This window comes from Strix aluco, chromosome 4 (genome assembly GCF_031877795.1).
Source record: "Strix aluco isolate bStrAlu1 chromosome 4, bStrAlu1.hap1, whole genome shotgun sequence".
NCBI lineage: Eukaryota > Metazoa > Chordata > Aves > Strigiformes > Strigidae > Strix > Strix aluco.
Genome location: NC_133934.1, coordinates 65474513 through 65493300, shown reverse-complemented (window position 1 = coordinate 65493300; position 18788 = coordinate 65474513). Strand labels below are relative to the sequence as shown.

The following is an 18788-nucleotide window of genomic DNA, read 5'->3' as shown; positions in this document are numbered from 1 at the left end:
GGGGGTGGGGGAGTGTTTTACTTGAGAGTCAGGATTTACTTCAACTTCCAGCAACATATTTCTAGTTCTGATGTCCAGATTCCCATTGCTACCTGGCCAATTTTCTAACAGCTTAGCCATATTTTGAATGCGAACTCATCTTCAGCGGGCTTGAGAAGAGCTTTCACCAAGCAGCACAGTGCAGGGTAGCCCTCTGCTACTGCACACTCCTTAGAGGGATTCAAAGCCCACTGCTATCAGTTTCTCAAAACTAACCCAGCCAACTTTAAAGGGACAAGAATCATAAGCATTAAGTCCCATAAAGTGTTATTACACAGATGTTGCAAATCATATTTCCTACCTTCATTACAAGATCCTACATAGCAACATCCAGAAAGCACCTGGCTAGGTCAAGGGGACACATAACTTTAGCGAGAATACTCAACAGCAATCAGTACTGCACAGGTCCTTTTGAGCTCCTCTGTGGCAACCATTACGTACAGAAGAAAAGGAGAATGGAATGCCAAATTTGTAGGAGGTCTCTTCCCCCCCCCCCCCCCCCCCCCCCCCCAATATTCTATCCATTTTTTTAGTGAACAGCCTTTCTTCCCATTTAAAGCGTTGGGGTCAACTAACAACACATTCCCTTTCAATTCTGTGGATATAAGCAGCTGGCCAGACAGAGGAGATTAGACCATGAGCATACCTAGGCCAAGAATCTAGCTATTTTTTAATACATTAAAATCTCCTATTTTTATTAAGTTAAAGGGTTACTATTCTTATGCTTGTAAGCACCTGAAGATTAATTAAGGCTTCAGAAGAAACACCTATTTTTTGATGAACTGTGTAACCACCAAAATACTAGCCCTTAAGTGTAGCTATTATTTTTCTTTACAATATATGGCTCAGTTCAGTTAACTGAACTAGAGAAATTAACTTGCACAAAAGGCAAGAAAATCAGATAACCACAGAGAAGTGATGACTTACAAGCATCTCTTTTTGTAGACTTATTCAGCTATTTACTCCTTACCTTAGCTCTATGCTCCACGTTAGCTTTTCTATCAAGCAGCAGGCTAACCACTTCAGTTCTCCCTTGGAAACAAGCCAGAGTCAGTGCTGTATTCCTGTTGGTCTCTATCTGGGCATTTATATCAGAGCCCATGTCCAGTAATAGCTTGACAGCAGCAGTGTGCCCATTCATGGCTGCCAACATTAAGGGAGAAATGCCCAATTTGCTACCAGTTCTGAAAGAGAAAAACCAAACCAAAACACTCTTTAAATCACACTTGCACTTCTGAAATTACTAAGAAAACTAGGGAAGGCAGAGTACTTAAAGACAAAAAAATCAGCTACACAGCAACTATCATCAAAAGCACAAGAGGTTCTCCGTACTAGCATTGCTTAGGACAAATATTTCTAAATAGAGATACTATGCATGTTGCCTTTTAATTGCTGTAAATTTAAAAGGCATCTCTTATGAGGAGTCTAACTTTTGCTTGGACTTTTCATTTCACTTGTGCAGTGCACGGCTGAGCTATTTTCTACCTCCCAATGGATGCAAAAGCATTACATACATGCATGCGCACATAGAAAAAGCTTTCCTTAAACTACACAGGGAAAACAAAGGGATAAAGAAACCACACATACTTTCTTCACATAACCCAGAACTAATTTCAATTCAGCAGGCCAACCAGAGCAAAAAGAAAGATTTCTATCTTTGACAAAGACGACTGATTGTACGATATAGGAAAGAAGTTAACGAAGTGCATAGAAGGAGATGGAAGTTGAAAAAGCATTAGAAAAGCACAATCAAAACCTTTCATTTTTGACTTAAGGGCTTACTACAAATTAGACAATACATTGGTTGTGATCATGTAAGAACAGTAAGATTTTGCTCCACATAGCTGTCAAGAAATCCTTCTGGAAAGGGTAAAAACTCAGGACACTAAAAAACCATGAGAGAATAGGTGAAAAGGGAACTTGCCTGGAATTTATTTCTGCCCCAGCATTTAGCAGAATCTTGATAATGTTCACGTAGCCACCAGAAGCAGCGAGGCTTAAAGGTGTGTAATCAGAAACATTCCTGTGCTCTTTGTTTGCCCCTCGAGCTAGCAGCAACTCCACCACCTGCAGTGTTTTAAGAAATAACATCTGGTTTTCTCCCAAACTTGCAAATCTATCCAGGGCAAATGTTTCTGAAGCTTAAATATACCGTTGACATCTTCAAACAGTAAAAAAGCGATTTTACTCAGTTGCTTCTCTATACTCATGGCCTCTATGAACAGATGAGGCTGCAACTATGTTCCCAAAGCCACTGTAAAACTTTCTTTAAAAATCAATCATGATTACTCATTAGCATTCCTAAACCACTCGTACTAAACTGTGTAACATAGCAAGAAAAAATTGGGATATTTTATTATTATTTCAGCCATCTTTGAACACTGTCAAAACCAGAGATTGAGTCTGAATACAGTATACAAAGTACTCTTGCTTTTTGTCCTCTCCCATTTTCATGCTCAGTTCACTATCAGGTTAAAAACTCATCCTCAGACTGAAGCTGCAGAAGCACACAAGAAAGCAGGTGCATGCTTGTATCTTATGTTCTCTATTTACACCACTACTTTGAACTGTGTGTACACTGTACACAGAAATCTCATGCAAGAGACATCAGAAAAATTAACATTTGCATCTCTTGCTGGTTTTCTCTGCACATTAATAAAAACAAACACAAGTATTTCTTACATTATTCCTTCCTTACAGATTCATTTACAGCCCAAACCAATTCACAGCTTCCCATATTCTACATGAAGCTTACATTCTGTAATGAAGTTTCTGCAGAAGACTTGACAAGAAACTAAACTGTCTAGCAACGTAAAATCAAAATAAATACTGAGGTGAAAATCCACTGTGTCCTCTCTAGTGCAATGTTTAATTTGCTCCACTTTCAGCGTTTAAGCGTAAAGCGTGTTTAGATTAGACCCACACAACTGAAGCCAAGAGCTTTCAATCAGGACATTTTCCCGTGAAATCACAGGACAAACATACTGCCAAACACAGAAATTGGGGTGGGAGGGCATCCCGACATTGTCTCTACTGCCCAAAGCCTTGCGTTTTCCCATCAACTTTCCTCAAAAACATGGAAGAAAACAAGATGCCATTCCTCCAAGAAACACTGTTTGAGAACACAGATGAATCAAATCTCTAAAAAGGTAAGCATAAATTCATTTTTACTGTATGAAGTTGCTGGCCACAAAGGCTGCTACGACACTTACTAAAGAGGAGGCCTTTCCCTTCACCAGAGAACATATGACTGTCATTGCAGCTAATACCCCCAACGTCAGAAATCTTCCAGATGGCACTAAAATAGGCCAGAAGAGCTCAAAGTTTTCAGTAAGATATTGCCTACGGAAGTAATCACCTTTTAAATGCCACAGTATCACTGTTAAGACAACCTACGGAAGTTGGAGACATGTCTCCAAACTCATTAATTTCCAGATAGTCACAAAGGAAGGTGATCCTACACCAGATTATACAGCTTCCACTGTGGCTTTTGCAATCCAAATAGTAGAAGCATTAACAGAATTATACACTTAAGATTTGTAACAACAATTAGAAAAAAAAAATCAAAACAGATTTCATAATTAAGTCACAGAATACAGTATTTCACATAACATTCAAAACAACTTCCCCTACATTTACTTTTGATCAATCATTTGAAAAATGTTTTTTAAGTTTTTAGTCAGAGACACTAGAGTCATCTGCAGTACTCCAATATCCCATGGCCTATACAGAATCCATTAGAAAACCCTCTTGGCTCACATAGAACTGATACGTGTCTAACTCTAGCTTCTCAACAAGAACACTCACAGCATTCACTTTCACATGTACATCTAATTACACTGGTAAAAGTCCCATAATGAGCCACTAATGATTACAAGTCATGAGGTCATCTGTGTAGCACCAGTCCAGCTTATAGGAAGACAAAAAGCAATCTATGAGCAACACACTGCAATATATAACTTAAAAACGTGAAACTCTTTGTACCCTTTTTAAAATACACCATTGTGAAATAGAATGGTGAATTAAGTTACTGTAACTTTTCTGGAAGATTGCTTTAGTATACTGACACAATAATCTACACACTGCTTTTGAAGTTTTGAAGTTTTACTTCACCTCTTGTCTCCCTCCTGAACAAGCCAAAGACAAGGGAGTGTCCTTGGTTCTTTCAGACTGGGCTTCAATATCAGCTCCATTATCCAGTAATATTTCAACAACACCCACGTGGCCAGCTGTAGCAGCCAAAATAAGCGGAGTAAAACCTGAAATGAAAAAGAATATTTGAAGAGTCCACGCTCAAAGCTTATGTGATATAAGTTCAACCACCAGAAAAATAAGCCTAATAGCTTCACATAAAGATTACGCTTATTGTGTATTTAGTGTGATACACTGGAAAACCAGGGAGGGTCTGTACTGCCATAGTGAGATTACCTACCTTTCTTGTCCCTGTGTTCAATATTAGCTCCTCTCTCCAGCAGTGTTTGTACTAGTTCTTCGTGGCCACCAGCACAAGCAAGTGTCAATGCTGTGTCATGATTACTCTCAGTCTAAAAGAAACAGACATCATATATACAACATAAATATTTCCTTTTTTAAGTATAACCCCTGTTATACTGCATATTAGCCCAAGTACAACTGTACCTGTGAGAAAATAAAAAGCTTCTATAAGCTAAAGACATGTCTACTGATTACCTCACAGTTATCTTTTGTGTTCATGTTCATAACAGGATTCTACTTCTCAAGACAGCTCTGCTGGGAGATTCGAGAACAATTCCTGATAGGAACTGAGACTTCACCTGTGCTTTGCCAACTAGATCAACTTCTTTACCACTGCCTGACTGTGACCTTCAGACAGTATAATGAAAATAAGAATTCTATCTTTATTTCTTAACACTCCAGTTAAACCAAAGGGGGATAAATTCCCAATCTTGCACTACTGTTGCTGAAGCCTCTGAACAGTAAAAATCAGCTACAGTGAGTCCACAAATCACAGTAATCAAAAAAAGAACTAAACTGAATATACACAGACAACTTTGAGCTTAAACTTTGTTTTCAAGTTTTTTTCCCTTGAGAGTGCTCACACACTGTCTCCAAGTGAGCATGTCTAGTGGTTGGTAGTTCACGGTAACAGCCATTATCAACCTTGATGTTGCCTATCAATCAACTGCAATGAAACAACACACTTAGTTTTTCAGTGTTGCCAGGGCCCATGTAAATGACCACCACACCATCCTATTTGAAAGAGCAACTGAGAAACTCAGAGGACTGCTGGCACTGTTAGTTACAGCATAGGGACTAAAATGACATTTCTCTTTCCGTAAAAAACAAACAACAAAACAAAACCACCCAAAACCCACAAACACACACACACATTTCTTAGCTACTGTGAGAACTTAGGGTTTTTTTATTATAAGCCACGGTAGTTGGCAACTTATCATAGTGTTCTTCTGCACTGGTGTCTACCAGCTAACAATGAGGTTGGCCAGGTTATGTCAAGAGCTCCTGGACATGGTCACAGCAGAAACCGAGCCAGGTGCCACAAGCAGCTAAAGTAGCCAAGACTGGTTTTCCAGAGGTTTTTCTCCACAACAATCTCACACCCTTCCTCTTCTCCATATGGCCAACATGTTACCTATGTCATGTATAGTCTAGAGCTATGCATATACGTATGCTAGTTAGTATATGCACACTTCTTTTTTTGATGGCCAGTTATCTGCAAGTCAACAAAGCAGACCCTTTTAAAATTACATTCAATACAGAAATGCCTTTTCTTCAGTGGAATTGAGAACCTGTATTATTTCCTCGTTAAAGAAGTTACAGAAATTATTAGTTTCAATACTTTCATACGTCTATCAAGCTGGGTGATCACTGGCCAACAACTCCAAGCACACCAGAAAAAAACAGTGTGCAAGATTTTAAGGCTTATTTTTGTCTTAGGATATCAGGCCACAAAAATATTTAAATTCTGTCAGGAGACAACTTTGCTGTTTTTCATAATCACTCCCACAACAAAGAAATAAGTGATACAAGTGTTTAGTCATTCAAAGACCTTCTATTCCGTTCAGCAAGAGCACAGAGGAAAGTGGGTTGCAACTCTCCAGAGAGTTGTACAGGCTTTCTAAAAGCAGCAATTCAAGTCTCTAGAACCCAATTCATTATACAGAGTTGTTAACTATCGTTGAATTATTCAGGATGCAGAAGCAAAATAGTTTCATGCATCTGTGCTGCAGTGACAACTGCAGGCTTACCTGTGCATCGATATCTATAGCAGGGTAGATTGGTAGCATGGCTGAAGGAGAAATGATAGGACTCGGAGTTGGTGTCTGAGGTTGGGAGACAGAAGTTGCAATGCTGTGGGTAGGAGTGTTTGACATTGCAGATGCTCTTCCGCTCACTGCTGTTGAACAGAATAATTACACTTAGTAAAAGCAAAACACTTTACTTCAAAAGTTTAATGTGACAATAAATGGACAGTGGGACAGAACTCCCACTGACAGACAGAACTCCCTTAAAACTTTATTTTCCAGATATGTATTTTCCACACATTTAACCCAATCTTTGAACCTTTAAATCTTTGAATTTAACAACTATGAAAAAGGTTAACTGTATTCAATCAAAGAAATAGGTAAGTTATCAGATTGGCATGTATTCTAGAAGCCCTCACAACAACAACAACAACAACAAAAATACTTTTTTAAACCAAAGAGCTTTCCTACAAGTCAGTCATTATTTGGACCAGGAGTTCCATACCTTTAGAAGCAGGACTGTAGAACAAGTCCAATCAATTGGATATCTATGTGATTTTTCTTAAAACAGTTTAAAGATTCTCATACAACAGTCTGTCCAACATTCGCCTCCCATCCCCCATAAACATAACGAAAAAGCAACGCTGCTAGTGTCAGGATGCTCACACGGCAGAATTTGTTGAAACCAGAGAAGTGGAAGCTTCTTAACAGCCATTTTGCAGAAACTTTGGTCAAGGTTGTCAGGATAAGCAAAACATAATACCATTTTACAACTCATGACAGTGTATCGACATGACACAAAATAGCACTGACTGCCACACTTCCCTGAAATTCATTTCATACATATGTTTAAAAGTACAGAGCAAATTTGAATCTAAAACAGCATTTGGGGAAAAGCTCCCGTTTTCCTACTTCTTATTTTATTTTGTTAAAAGAACTCAATGTTTTTCTCCCTGCCTTTTCTCCAGTATTTCTACAGGTCTTTATCAGGTGTGATCAGCAAAGGAGAAAGTGAAGTACTGTACACTTCTCCTGTCAAGTTGACAAAATCACCTTTAACTGCAAAACGAAAGAAATGCAGTTCCCACATAATTGTCAAGTGTTCAGCTAGTACACACCACCAAGTAACCTTATGGAACATCAAAATAATGCCCCTTTATCCCAACTTTTCAAGTCCAGTTCATTTTTCAAACAGCTTCAATAACCAACCTCCCTAACTTCCAGCCACTGATAATTAGCTCCTATATTTACTTTCAAGTGGTAAGTTTTTCAACAGATGCCACAAAAATAATGTGTCCTGACATGCCAATTGCTGTACTCCCTCCTCTGCAAGGCAGCTATTTTTTTCACCCATTACTAATTTAATTTCTGGACTTTCTATAGCAAATCCCAGCAAAGAAACTAATAAATGTCACTGAGAAACAAAGTACCCCCAACTTTATAAAAGTACTTCATAGAAAGTATGATTAACATCTTATTTAAGAGTAAATCAAGATTCAAACTCCCTTGATCTTTATATATTAGAGTGCCTTTTGAAAACTTTTCTCATCTTACAAGACAAATCACACTAGGTATGGATTAAAAGAAACATACAGAAGCTAAGCAAAAATATTCTGACATAAGGTCATAACCTATGGCGTAAGCAAGTTCTGTATAGAGGAGAACTAACCAAAGATCATAATGCAGTATCACTCAGTGGAGCATCTAATTTAAACTCATCTCATCCCTTATTCTGACTGTAAATTAGAGATATAACCTAAAAACACAACTTCAAATTCGTTTCATATAGAAGGGTAAGAAGTTGTGAGTTTCAACTGTTGCTTCCCTCTTCACATATATGGCCATAACAAGTAATTTTTTTAAAACCAGCATGTTTACCTTCTTTCTATGGGTTCAAAAAGGAAGTTAAAGCAGCATAAAACAGTAATGGAATTATAATGAATCATGACTCTTGACTCTCACATCTACTCCAAAAGAACCTGATAAAGATGGTAAAATGGACTGGAAACTAACCAAATACATTTAACTCAGATGACATAAAAGCATGACCATCAAATAATCCATACATGAAAAAAGTTAACAGTGCTACAGTAGCACATGTATTTTCAACAGTTGCTATGAAGTACTGCTGTAGCCCCAGTATAGGGGTGGGGGAGGATCTACTGTATTATAGGAAGCACTATTCAAGTTCTTAGAATTTAAAAAAACCCCAAACGTCAAGGTAGTTAGGAAGGTCTCAATTCAGGTAAAGTCTATTTTTTATACCAATGGTGTTACAGTGAGGGGTAGGAAAAAACCCAACAAAAAACAAACCCAGAAGACACATGTTTAAAAGGCAACACCCCTCTTTACACAAGAAAGAAAACCTTTAATGTACAATCCATATACAAGTGTTTTTATGCATGGTAGTAGAGGAGAATATCCATGTTGACTTAGTTATATTAGATGTATTTCAAGTGTGTTTCAGCAATAATTCATGGTCAAATATAGTTCATATGCCTACAGCACATTTCACTGAGACAAGGTATTAATTTTTATGGGTAATGACTGATTATATTTATTTCAACATCACCTGTGCAGAGTTCAAATTTGTAAGGAACATGCCAAGGGCAATGAACAGAATCCAAACAAAAATATTAGACGTTTTCAATAAGCCAAAAGGTTTTCACAACAGTCTTGAACAGTGAAAAAAATAACCAACTAGTTTGACCATCAAACCTAAATGCACTGACAACCAATGGTTTATCTTTTCCCTCTACTCCTCCATCTACTCTAACGGACCAGTGGCAAAATTTAGCTAAAGGTCTGTACTTCAACATTAAATCCTCATTATTTCATGCCTGGGATAGCAAAGACTTCAAAGCCAGTTCATTATTAAAATATTTTACTATATACATGCCTTGTATATACTAAGACAAGCTACCAGTCTTAATCACATTACAAAACAAGGTTGAGCTGCTTTGTCAGAATACATCACTCCAAGCACCATTTGACTATTCTAGTCAAAGTCTTTTGCATTTGTTTGGATATTAGACAACCAGTTTTGTGCTTATTGATAATTAGGAGCATAGCTGCTCTTCATATTGATTTCTTTCTGGACATTTCAACTTTCTCTTAGCTTAAATTAAAAAAAGTACATCCTCACAGCTGCTACCTTCTCTCCCATGCCCAACAGCCTCACCATCCAGAGAAGCAGCTGGCTTACAAATGCAGCCCCAGTAACAGGGGAGGAAAGAGAACAGTCAAACTGACAAATTAAAAAAACATGAAAACTTAACACAAGATAGTTAACCTTTGAGCAAACAGGATTTTTTCCTCACTGATTTACATGTCCTAAATCAAAATGTATGTCTGGAAAAAAGCCTGACATTTTAAAAGGAACATGGGGTTGTTCATGATACTTATGTTTGCTGCTTCCTTGAATACTTAGTGAAAATACAAAGTGCAAGATGTTACAGAAACCTTTAGAATCCCATTTCATCTTTATGTCAACCATTAAGTTTCTCACTAGTGTTGTCTGACTGTGGGCACAGCATTGTTCTTACGCATTTATTCCTTATCTCCTGTAATGTCAACAGTAGATGTATAAGAGAACTGTTTCACATTATATTGCAATAAGCAAAGATGAGGGACTGGAAAAAAAAAAGTCACAAGAAATATATTAAGATACCTCAGCTTTTTCCAACTTGTTTCAAACCAACTCAACAGGCTTGTTCTGCATCAGTTTCTTCTCCTCTCCCTCAAATTCTCTTTAGTATCTTAAGTTACTAAAAGCTGTGTTCCTGCCACACATGCTCAAAATCAATACAGAACACTTCAAATGCATAACAAGCCTTGAATTACAAAAGTCCAAGTTGTGTTCTGAATTTGAATACAAACACACACCATTGCTTCTATGTACTAACAGCTCCACAGATGAAGCCTGAAAACCACACACCTGTAGTCTTGATGATTATTATAGTCTGAAAGGTGGACCATGGCAGGCTCTGTCCCACCCAAAACCAGCTGTCTAGCAATAGATGGAAGTCTCTTAATGTTCCAAGGATAAAGGTCTAAATGCATTTACCATCCATTTGCAACAACAGTGTAGCCATTGCCAGCAACCAACTATAGTTACACCAGTGCATAAACACTTGCATCCTGAGTTTTCTGTGGCTCCTGCACGGGTGGCAAGTGAGACAGAACCTTCTGATTTTTCTGACGTGGGTGCTCTATGGTAATTTTTTCAGTACTGAATTTCTGTGAAGAACTTACAGTCAATGCATATTCTTTCTTATGTGTTAGTTTAGAGAGTTACAGTTAAAACTCGCTCATCCCACAAGGTAGCTTCCAGGAATTAATCTTATCAAGTACTTCAAGATTCCTGAAGTTCTTTGTGAGGCTGTGTTACTGGAGATAATCCTTTGAGTAGCTACTACTTTAAAAAAGTTAGCTATTAAAAAAAGGTATATAGTTTTTCTTTATACCCTTAACACACCATTTAACATATGCAATGTTTTCATTAAAGAGTTACATAACTAACCCTAAAAAATACTTTTATTCACTAGCCTCACAGCAAGCAAAGAACTTATACAACATCTGAAGCTGAAGAGCAAATCTTTTGCTTGCCATCAATCCCAGCAGGATCAGCAAGGAGCCTGAAGTTAAAACTGAAAGCTTATTTACTGCTCTTTCAACTTATCCTATTTCTTTCTTTAAAAAAACCCAAACAAACCCCTTAACTCAGGCAAATTGCTTAGAGCTCTGGTAACAGCAATTAGCTTCTCTAATAGCAAGGAAACCTACTCTAAAAGTGCCGGAGTTGATCAAGCAAGAACACCTGACCTCTACAGCAATACCCATGTCTTACACTTGCCTTGGACAAATACCAACATTTGCACACCTGGTCTTGTTTTAAACAAGTACTTAAAATGGATGGAAAAGTTAAACTCATTCTTTGCAACTAGTTAAGCACAGACATAAACATTAGATAAAGTTTGCACAGTCAAGGTCAAACTTTGTTTTTCTCATCAGTGCTGCAAGTCACAACTCTAATGGAACTAAACTGAAGTCGTCTCAGGAACAGAGACTTAAATCTATGGGAATACTCTAGAGGGTTCCTACTGAAGCAACATGCAAAGCTACTGATAAAATATTTAGCTGCTGCTTAAATGTTTTGTGTTACATTGAGCCCATTCCACATCCACACTAACTTATGATGTGTGGATTCAAGCTGGTACTTAAGTTGCTTACTCAGGTCTGAGTCTGCTCTCACTTAAAAACCCCCTAAAATTAGCCGCTTCACAGAAAAGCAAAGATGGAATTGCACCTGTACAGCTTTTAACAGACTTGACACAAATGCCTTCCAGAGTACAATTTGCTAGGGCATGAAGGGATTGAGAGCAGCCCTGCAGAGAAGGACTTGGGAGTACTGATGGATGAAAAGCTGAACATGAGTTGGCAATGCATGCTCACAGTCCAGAAAGCAAACCATATCCTGGGCTGCATCAAGAGAAGTGTGGCCAGCAAGTCAAGGGAGGGGATTCTGCCCCTCTACTCCACTCTCATGAGACCCCACCTGCAGTCCTGTGTCCAGCTCTGGGGCCCCCGACAGAAGGACACAGACCTGCTCAAGTGTGTCCAGAGGAGGCCACAAAGATGATCAGGGGGCTGGAGCATCTCCCTTATGAGGACAGGCTGAGAGAGTTAGGGTTGTTCAGCCTGGAGAAGAAAAGGCTCCAGGGAGACCTTAGAGCAGCCTTCCAGTACTTAAAGGGGGCCTGCAGGAAAGATGGGGAGGGACTCTCCGTCAGGGAATATAGTGATAGGACAAGGTTTTAAACTGAAAGAGGGTAGATTTAGATTAGCTATAAGGAAGAAATTCTTTACTGTGAGAATGGTGAGACATGGGAACAGGTTACCCAAAGAAGCTGCGGATGTCCCCTCCCTGGCAGTGGTCCAGACCAGGTTGGACGGGGCTTTGAGGAACCTGGTCTAGTAGAAGGTGTCCCTGACCATGTCAGGGGGGTTGGAACTAGATGGTCTTTAACATCCCTTCCAACCCAAACCATTCTGTGACTCTATGAACTTAGACCTCATTCCCAACTGCATGTGTGCATGCACACACTAAGAACTGTGATTAAGTAGTACAAAAACATTCACTCAAATGCACATTGGAAATACCCGACCTCTCCAAAAAGGCATGCACAAGCATATGGGTATGTGGCAGATAACCTAAATCTGTAGGTTCTCAAGATGTTATATGCAGTTAAACACTTAACAAATGTCATAACTCAAAATTTAAGTTATATTTTAACACAACTGAAGTGCATTGCACAGAATCTTTCTAAGTAAGAGCTGTAATTATCCCATCTCTTGAACTGAGCAGCTGGTATTGATTTGTATCCCAGCAGCTCCATGGGAGAAATCTTCACTATCAATGCATGATGGACATAGTTTCATCTACTTTTTCATGCATCGTGTTTTTTATCCACTGACAGGTTCCAATCTGTATGTTTCAGCTTCAATTCTAATAGCAGATTTTCAGAAAAGAATCTCTGTAGGTCCCGTAAGTTTCAGTAATCTTTAATGAGGCTTTGCCTGAACATCAGGTTACTCATTAGATGCCTAATTTGAAAAGTGATGTTCCAAGTACTTTAAATCACCACCTGGTATTTTTAATCATTACTCTATCTTCTATTCACTTCGCACCATTACTGTACTCCAGTAACTCTTGCAGTACATGCAGGACTAGCTCCACAGCTCTGGGCTATAACATTCCTGGAGACCTGCCTTTCCTCTGGCAGACACCCCTCATCCTAACATGCTTGACAGAGCAAACTTTTCAAAACAGATAGCACTTTTAAAAACAAAACTTCATCAGCTTAACCAAAAGCACCTCAGCAAATGTTCATGAGTAACGTAATTTTTTTAACACTATGTCCTAACAGTTAATCTGTATTCAGCTGAGTAGTCAAAATGAGTAGTTTATTTTTCACAGTATTTTAACACTGAAAGGGGATTAAGTGCAACTCAAACGGGTGTAAAGGAAAGCAACACTAACAACTTGCATTTCCTATGGTATTTAAAACCTGTTTCATTCTTTTGTTTTACTACTTAGGCCTTAAAGGACTGATGTCACTGGGTAAAGAATTCTCCAAAGTGATTAAGAAGAATTTGGAAAGGCTAAATTTGTTTTTTGCTGGCTAAGCAGTCATTTTTATGAGTAGACATTTTTAGAAGTCATAGAATTATAATCTTTTTCTCCCAAACGCTAGTAAGAACTTGCGATAGGTAGACTATTGAAGGCCAACTAGAGCAGCTCTCAGAAGACAAGCCTACAGGTTCCTTACACATTATAGGCTTAATGTGGTGCTATAGTTGCTCAAAGCCTGAGTGCTCCAAGTCAGTTTGCAGTTAGCTAGTCCGAAGTACTAACCAGTATCATCAAGATGTTGTTCTTGAGCTACAAACAGGCCGAAATAGAACTGTGCTAGACCCTAGCACATCCCCCCCACCAGCTATGAAGAGCTAAAAGTGTCACTTCTGATATACCAACCTGACAAATAGGCACCAGTTAGCTCAACAAAAGCAAAGGCAACCCTGCAAATTGAAAAATTAAAACTAGTTCTCTGAACTCCTCAAGACAGGGATCAGTAGGCTAATGGTACTTGCTGTAGAGCTAGCAGGAATACACAAACACACACACACACATACATAAAGAAGTGGACATACCCTCAACTGGTCAAGCAAATATTATACCTGCTCATAACAATATAAACCCACCTGCCATGATGTCATCCAGCGTGTCATTGAGCGTCTGAGCAGGGCTGGCTACCATTAACCCTTGCTGTGTTTCTGTCAGTATTCCTTGCCCCAGCCCTGCTAGTTGTGCTTGGCCCAATACTGGCTGTCCAACTATAACACCTTGCAGTTCTGTAAGATTTGCGATGGACCCTGGAGGTAAGGAACCTGCTGCCAGAGGCAAAGCTTGTGGCATCGCCAGAGGCTGAATTGGTGCAAAACCCGTCTGCGCAGCAGCTTGCTGAGGATCATCTTTAAGCAAGATGGGGTCCACTTGCTGTAATCGTGCATAGTCTCCCTCTGACAGTTGTTCTCCTACCCCAACAGGAGTCAGTAGTCCCAGATGCTGGCAAGATTGTTGCTGCTGCTGCTGCTGGAGCTGAATTCTTTGCGCTTTTACCTCTAGATATTGCTTTTTTAGCTGCTGCTGAGTTTTCAGCTGTAACTCTCGCTCCACTTTCTGCAGTTCCTCCAAAATCTTTTGCTTCTTCTGAATTTGTTCCTCTCTCGTTTTGTTCAGCTCCTCAATCTTCTCTTTGGTGAGCTGGTCAGCGTGTGCCAATTCCAGGGACTGCAGCTGAGCGTTCTTCTCTATGGCTTCTTTTATCCTCTGCTCCAGCTCTGTCAACTTGCCCTGAGCCTCTTCTACAATGCTCTCTGGAGACTGATTGGTGATGTAACCCTGTACATCCTGGTTGTTTGCTGGCAAATGACTGCTGGACTTTTGTTTAGAAGCAGCTGTGTGAAAAAGAAACCCCCTCAGAACCAATGGAAGTGCATATGAATGGCATCCTCATTATAGAGCTACTGCTGGGATGCTAAATGGCCGGTTATGCACCAAGACACAGCACCCACAGAAGGTCAGCGTGTACTGTAAGGCCCTCAAAGAAAACCCTATCTTTCGCTATCAATTTTAAAGCAGTCAGACTGCAATTTAACAGTACCGATTACTGCGCATACATTCCAAATAACCCTGTGCTATGTTGACATATTTACTCCAACAATTGTTATACTTTTGCCAAATGAAGTGATTGTCTCAAGAGCCGCTGTTATCAAGTGGTGCTACAAGAAAAATGGAAACAAAAAGAAAGGATATGCTGTCTCTTTACTTGATGTTTTGCGTCTGGTGTCATGTTAAGACATAAACATATGGTTACAGCCCTGAAAGCACAGCAAAAGTGATGCAAAAACATCTCGAGGGACAGGTGACTTGTTCTAGCCACGAGCTTTGTGAATAACTCGGTACATTTTAGGAAGCACTACACTTTCTAGGACTACTGAATCCTTTCGCTACAGGTATCCAGCTTTGCTCAGTTGACAAACAGCGCTAGAACCCAGGATAGTCATTTATATTTAACAGAATCTAACAGGGTATGTTTAGCCACTACGTTTTATCCATAGCAGACATGATTTTGCCTGTGTCAAAACTCAGCTCTCTGCCCAGGCAAGGCAAATATTTCAGCCTTCCTGTAAGAATGAGTGATGGACTCATCCAATTCATCTTTTATGAAGAAGTCCACAGTAACACAGCTGACATGGTCTGCCATACCAGTTGGAGAAGGAACAATCGGTTAATTTTGAAGGGCGAAAGGTAAATCAAAACTCAGGATTTGAGTCAGTGGAGGTGCCCAGTTTCTTCCAGTCATCCTTGCTGTATTTCCAGAACAATACAAGTGTACACACAGTATTAATTTTATGACATGCACGCCTGTATTTGCACTATTGCTGATCCTTGATAAAAATTGTTTTGTAAGAGAATTCTTAAGTACAGAAAGAGTTAAGTGTCAAAATGGCGATATCAAAATAGATGCAAATTTAGTCCTAGGAGGACCTGAGCCACATCAAACTAAATATTTTATAGCACAAGAAATTCCGCCTTCAGTCAAGTTAGTCAAACCCACTCCAAGACTACTATTCTAAGTAAACACAAGTTATCAATTCAACTATGATATGGAGATTAACATTGTTTTTACAACTTGCATTATCAAATTTATATAGGCTTCTGGGTGAAATTTTGCATTAGTCCAGTATGTCAGACTAATATATTTTAGCGTATTTACTTAGGCAGATTTCTTGACGCTTTATGATTACAGGGTTAGATGACTGACACTTCATATTTGGCGGATAAGCAAATCCTTAAAAAAAAAATTAAAAATTGCAGTTTCCTTGTCTGAATCCATAAACACTCTTCATAGGAACTACTCTGCTAGAAGTGCAACCCTCTATCTTCTACCTAGGAAGGATATTTAGAAAAAAAGCTCCAGAACTAAGACTGACCTTTATTTCTGATGGGAAGGGTTGTGGCGACATTAGCAGGGGGTTTGTCAGGCTCCTGGGGTGGGACGACCATGGGCAGCGCCTGCACTGGTACACGAGGAGCCTAAAATGTTGGATACTAACAGATTACTTTTCTCATACTCTAATCTAGTTATAATTCAATAGAAGGTAAACAAAACCTGTTAGAAAAGCAGACTTTAATGGTGACTAATAACATTTAATATGTTTTTTAATATGCTGAGTTCATTAGTTAACAATTTGAGATCATCTGACTTTTATATACTTTGCATTTTTAACCTATGAAGTTACTTGCCAAACAAGACTCATTTCAGCATGGTACAGTGCTATACTATGGCAAAGCAAATACAAGCCACAACGGGCTACAAATGTAATTGTGAAGAGACTAATTAAAGCAGACCTTTTAACTTGCTGGGTTTTTTTTTTCCCCCTCATTTTTTCCAATAATATTTATAGAGCAATAAGAATGATGAAAGCACTACACAGTGATGCTCAAAGCATCTTCACCATTATCACAACAGCTCAAAGTAATTTTCAGTGTGTTCACCTACAGTTCAGTAGTTCGTGAAATGATGTGACACTTCTCATCTTTGAACTTGAGTAAACTGCAAGAAGAAATGCAGAAAAGCCCCACAAATCCACATATAACCAGACCTTAAATCTTACCCTATTTAAATCATGGGATGGTGGGGTCAGCTGAGTAGCATCAGGTGGAGGAGCAGAAAGCAAGTTGTTTGGGTAATCTAGAAGGTAACAAACCACGCTGGTGTGACCACCTTTTGCTGCCTCTATTAACATAGTTGATCCATCCTGAAGAGAGAAAAGATCGCAATATTAGAAAACAGCATTATCAAAACATGACAAACTTAAGCATTTTGGGAGACACAACAGTACATATTAAGACTGCTTTAATAGGTATTCATTCAATCTGCAGTAAGTCTATATCTAAACTTAAGGACTCTAAGTATTTCCAAAAAAAGACCTAGTACTTTTAAAAAGTTTCCTTCCTCTTGCATCATTAGGACTTACAACTGGCGTGCAACGTTTACATGCATAGTAAATGCATAGACTGCACTCACAGAATCACAGAATAACAGAATCATTCAGGTTGGAAAAGACCCTTGGGATCATCGAGTCCAACCATCAGCCCTACTCTACAAAGTTCTCCCCTACACCATATCCCCCAACATCTCATCTAAACAACCCTTAAACACATCCAGAGATGGTGACTCCACCACCTCCCTGGGCAGCCTACTTTAGTGTCTGACTCCTAACTCCAACTTCTGTAACTATGTTCATGAGCATAATATCTGCTGTGGAAATACCATTCATTCATCTTACTTCCATTTCAATCATGACATGTTGGGTCAGTTGCGGAGAATACAAGAGGAGCAAATTTGCTTGGGTATCATTAGTTTTAAGATTAATGAAAGACTACCTCAGAGGAAAATAAGGTAGCTGAGTGACAAACCTTTAATCTGTGTGTAGGATCAGCACCATGAGCTAGCAGTAACTCCACAACTGCCAAATGACCTCCAGCACAGGCCAGCGACAATACTGTATGATCGTTGTTAGCTGTGGTCCTATTCACATTTGCTCCTTCAAAAAGAGAGGTGGAAATATTTAAGAAGTCTTCAACCCAGTTTTCCTCTACCTGAAGTGACAGAAAGCTAAAATTTTGTCTTAAAAATGAAAGCGTAGCTCTCCGTGGCTGTAGTCTTACAACTGATAAATAAAATTGAACAGTTAATTATTACTATCGTTAGAAGACCATTTACCATGTCAGGAAGAAAGGCAACCCTGTCTGGACTAGTACTCCAAATTGACTGTTCAAATGGCTACGTTGTAAGTATGGAACGTCATGTACCAGGTGAACCTACTGCTTTCAAATTCGCCATCAACTGTGCCAGGGTTATGCCTCTTTTTTACAAAGAAAAACCCCAAGCAACATAACAAAACACCACACACAAATAGAAACAAAAAAAAACCACACCAAAAAAAACCCCAACAAAAGCAAATGCTAAGATCCAGCACATGGATCCATGCATCTTAGCACCAGCAAGCAGGTGATTAATTGCAGCTCTGCTTCTTTCCTCTACAGTCTACACAGGGAAAAATGACATCGCACTGGACACTCTAGGCCAGTCATGCTCCATATAAGGAGGGTACAAGAAACATCCATCAGTTTCAGCTCAAGAGAGAAAATAGTAATTCTGAGCTCTGTATCAACTCTATGCATTCATGTGATGTAAGGCTGGAGCCAACAGTTCTGACAATATCAAGCAAGTTATAGTCAAAACTTTGAAACAAACAGGCACTTGAAATTAAACTTCTGAAAGACATGCTCAAAAGCTACACCATGAGCATGGAGACACCCCGTAACTACTACTATTGTTGCTACTTTTACTAGGAATGAGAGTCTGGGATATA

The 18788-nt window shown here is 39.1% G+C and overlaps 1 protein-coding gene across 9 annotated transcripts in view; it reads right to left on the bottom strand.

Moving 5' to 3' along the window:
* Positions 1-18788, bottom strand: part of ANKRD17 (ankyrin repeat domain 17) — a 96749-nt gene that overhangs the window by 17701 nt on the left and 60260 nt on the right. For 8 of the 9 annotated variants that reach the window (XM_074823374.1, XM_074823375.1, XM_074823366.1 and 5 more), the window contains 9 exons: positions 17830-17957; positions 17025-17168; positions 16341-16443; positions 14046-14801; positions 6285-6433; positions 4472-4583; positions 4153-4298; positions 1964-2106; positions 1010-1223 (listed from right to left, as the gene is read on the bottom strand). In XM_074823374.1, the coding sequence (XP_074679475.1) occupies positions 1010-1223; positions 1964-2106; positions 4153-4298; positions 4472-4583; positions 6285-6433; positions 14046-14801; positions 16341-16443; positions 17025-17168; positions 17830-17957 (1895 nt within the window). The remainder of the gene's footprint in view (positions 1-1009; positions 1224-1963; positions 2107-4152; positions 4299-4471; positions 4584-6284; positions 6434-14045; positions 14802-16340; positions 16444-17024; positions 17169-17829; positions 17958-18788) is intronic. The other variant, XM_074823367.1, reaches the window with a different exon arrangement.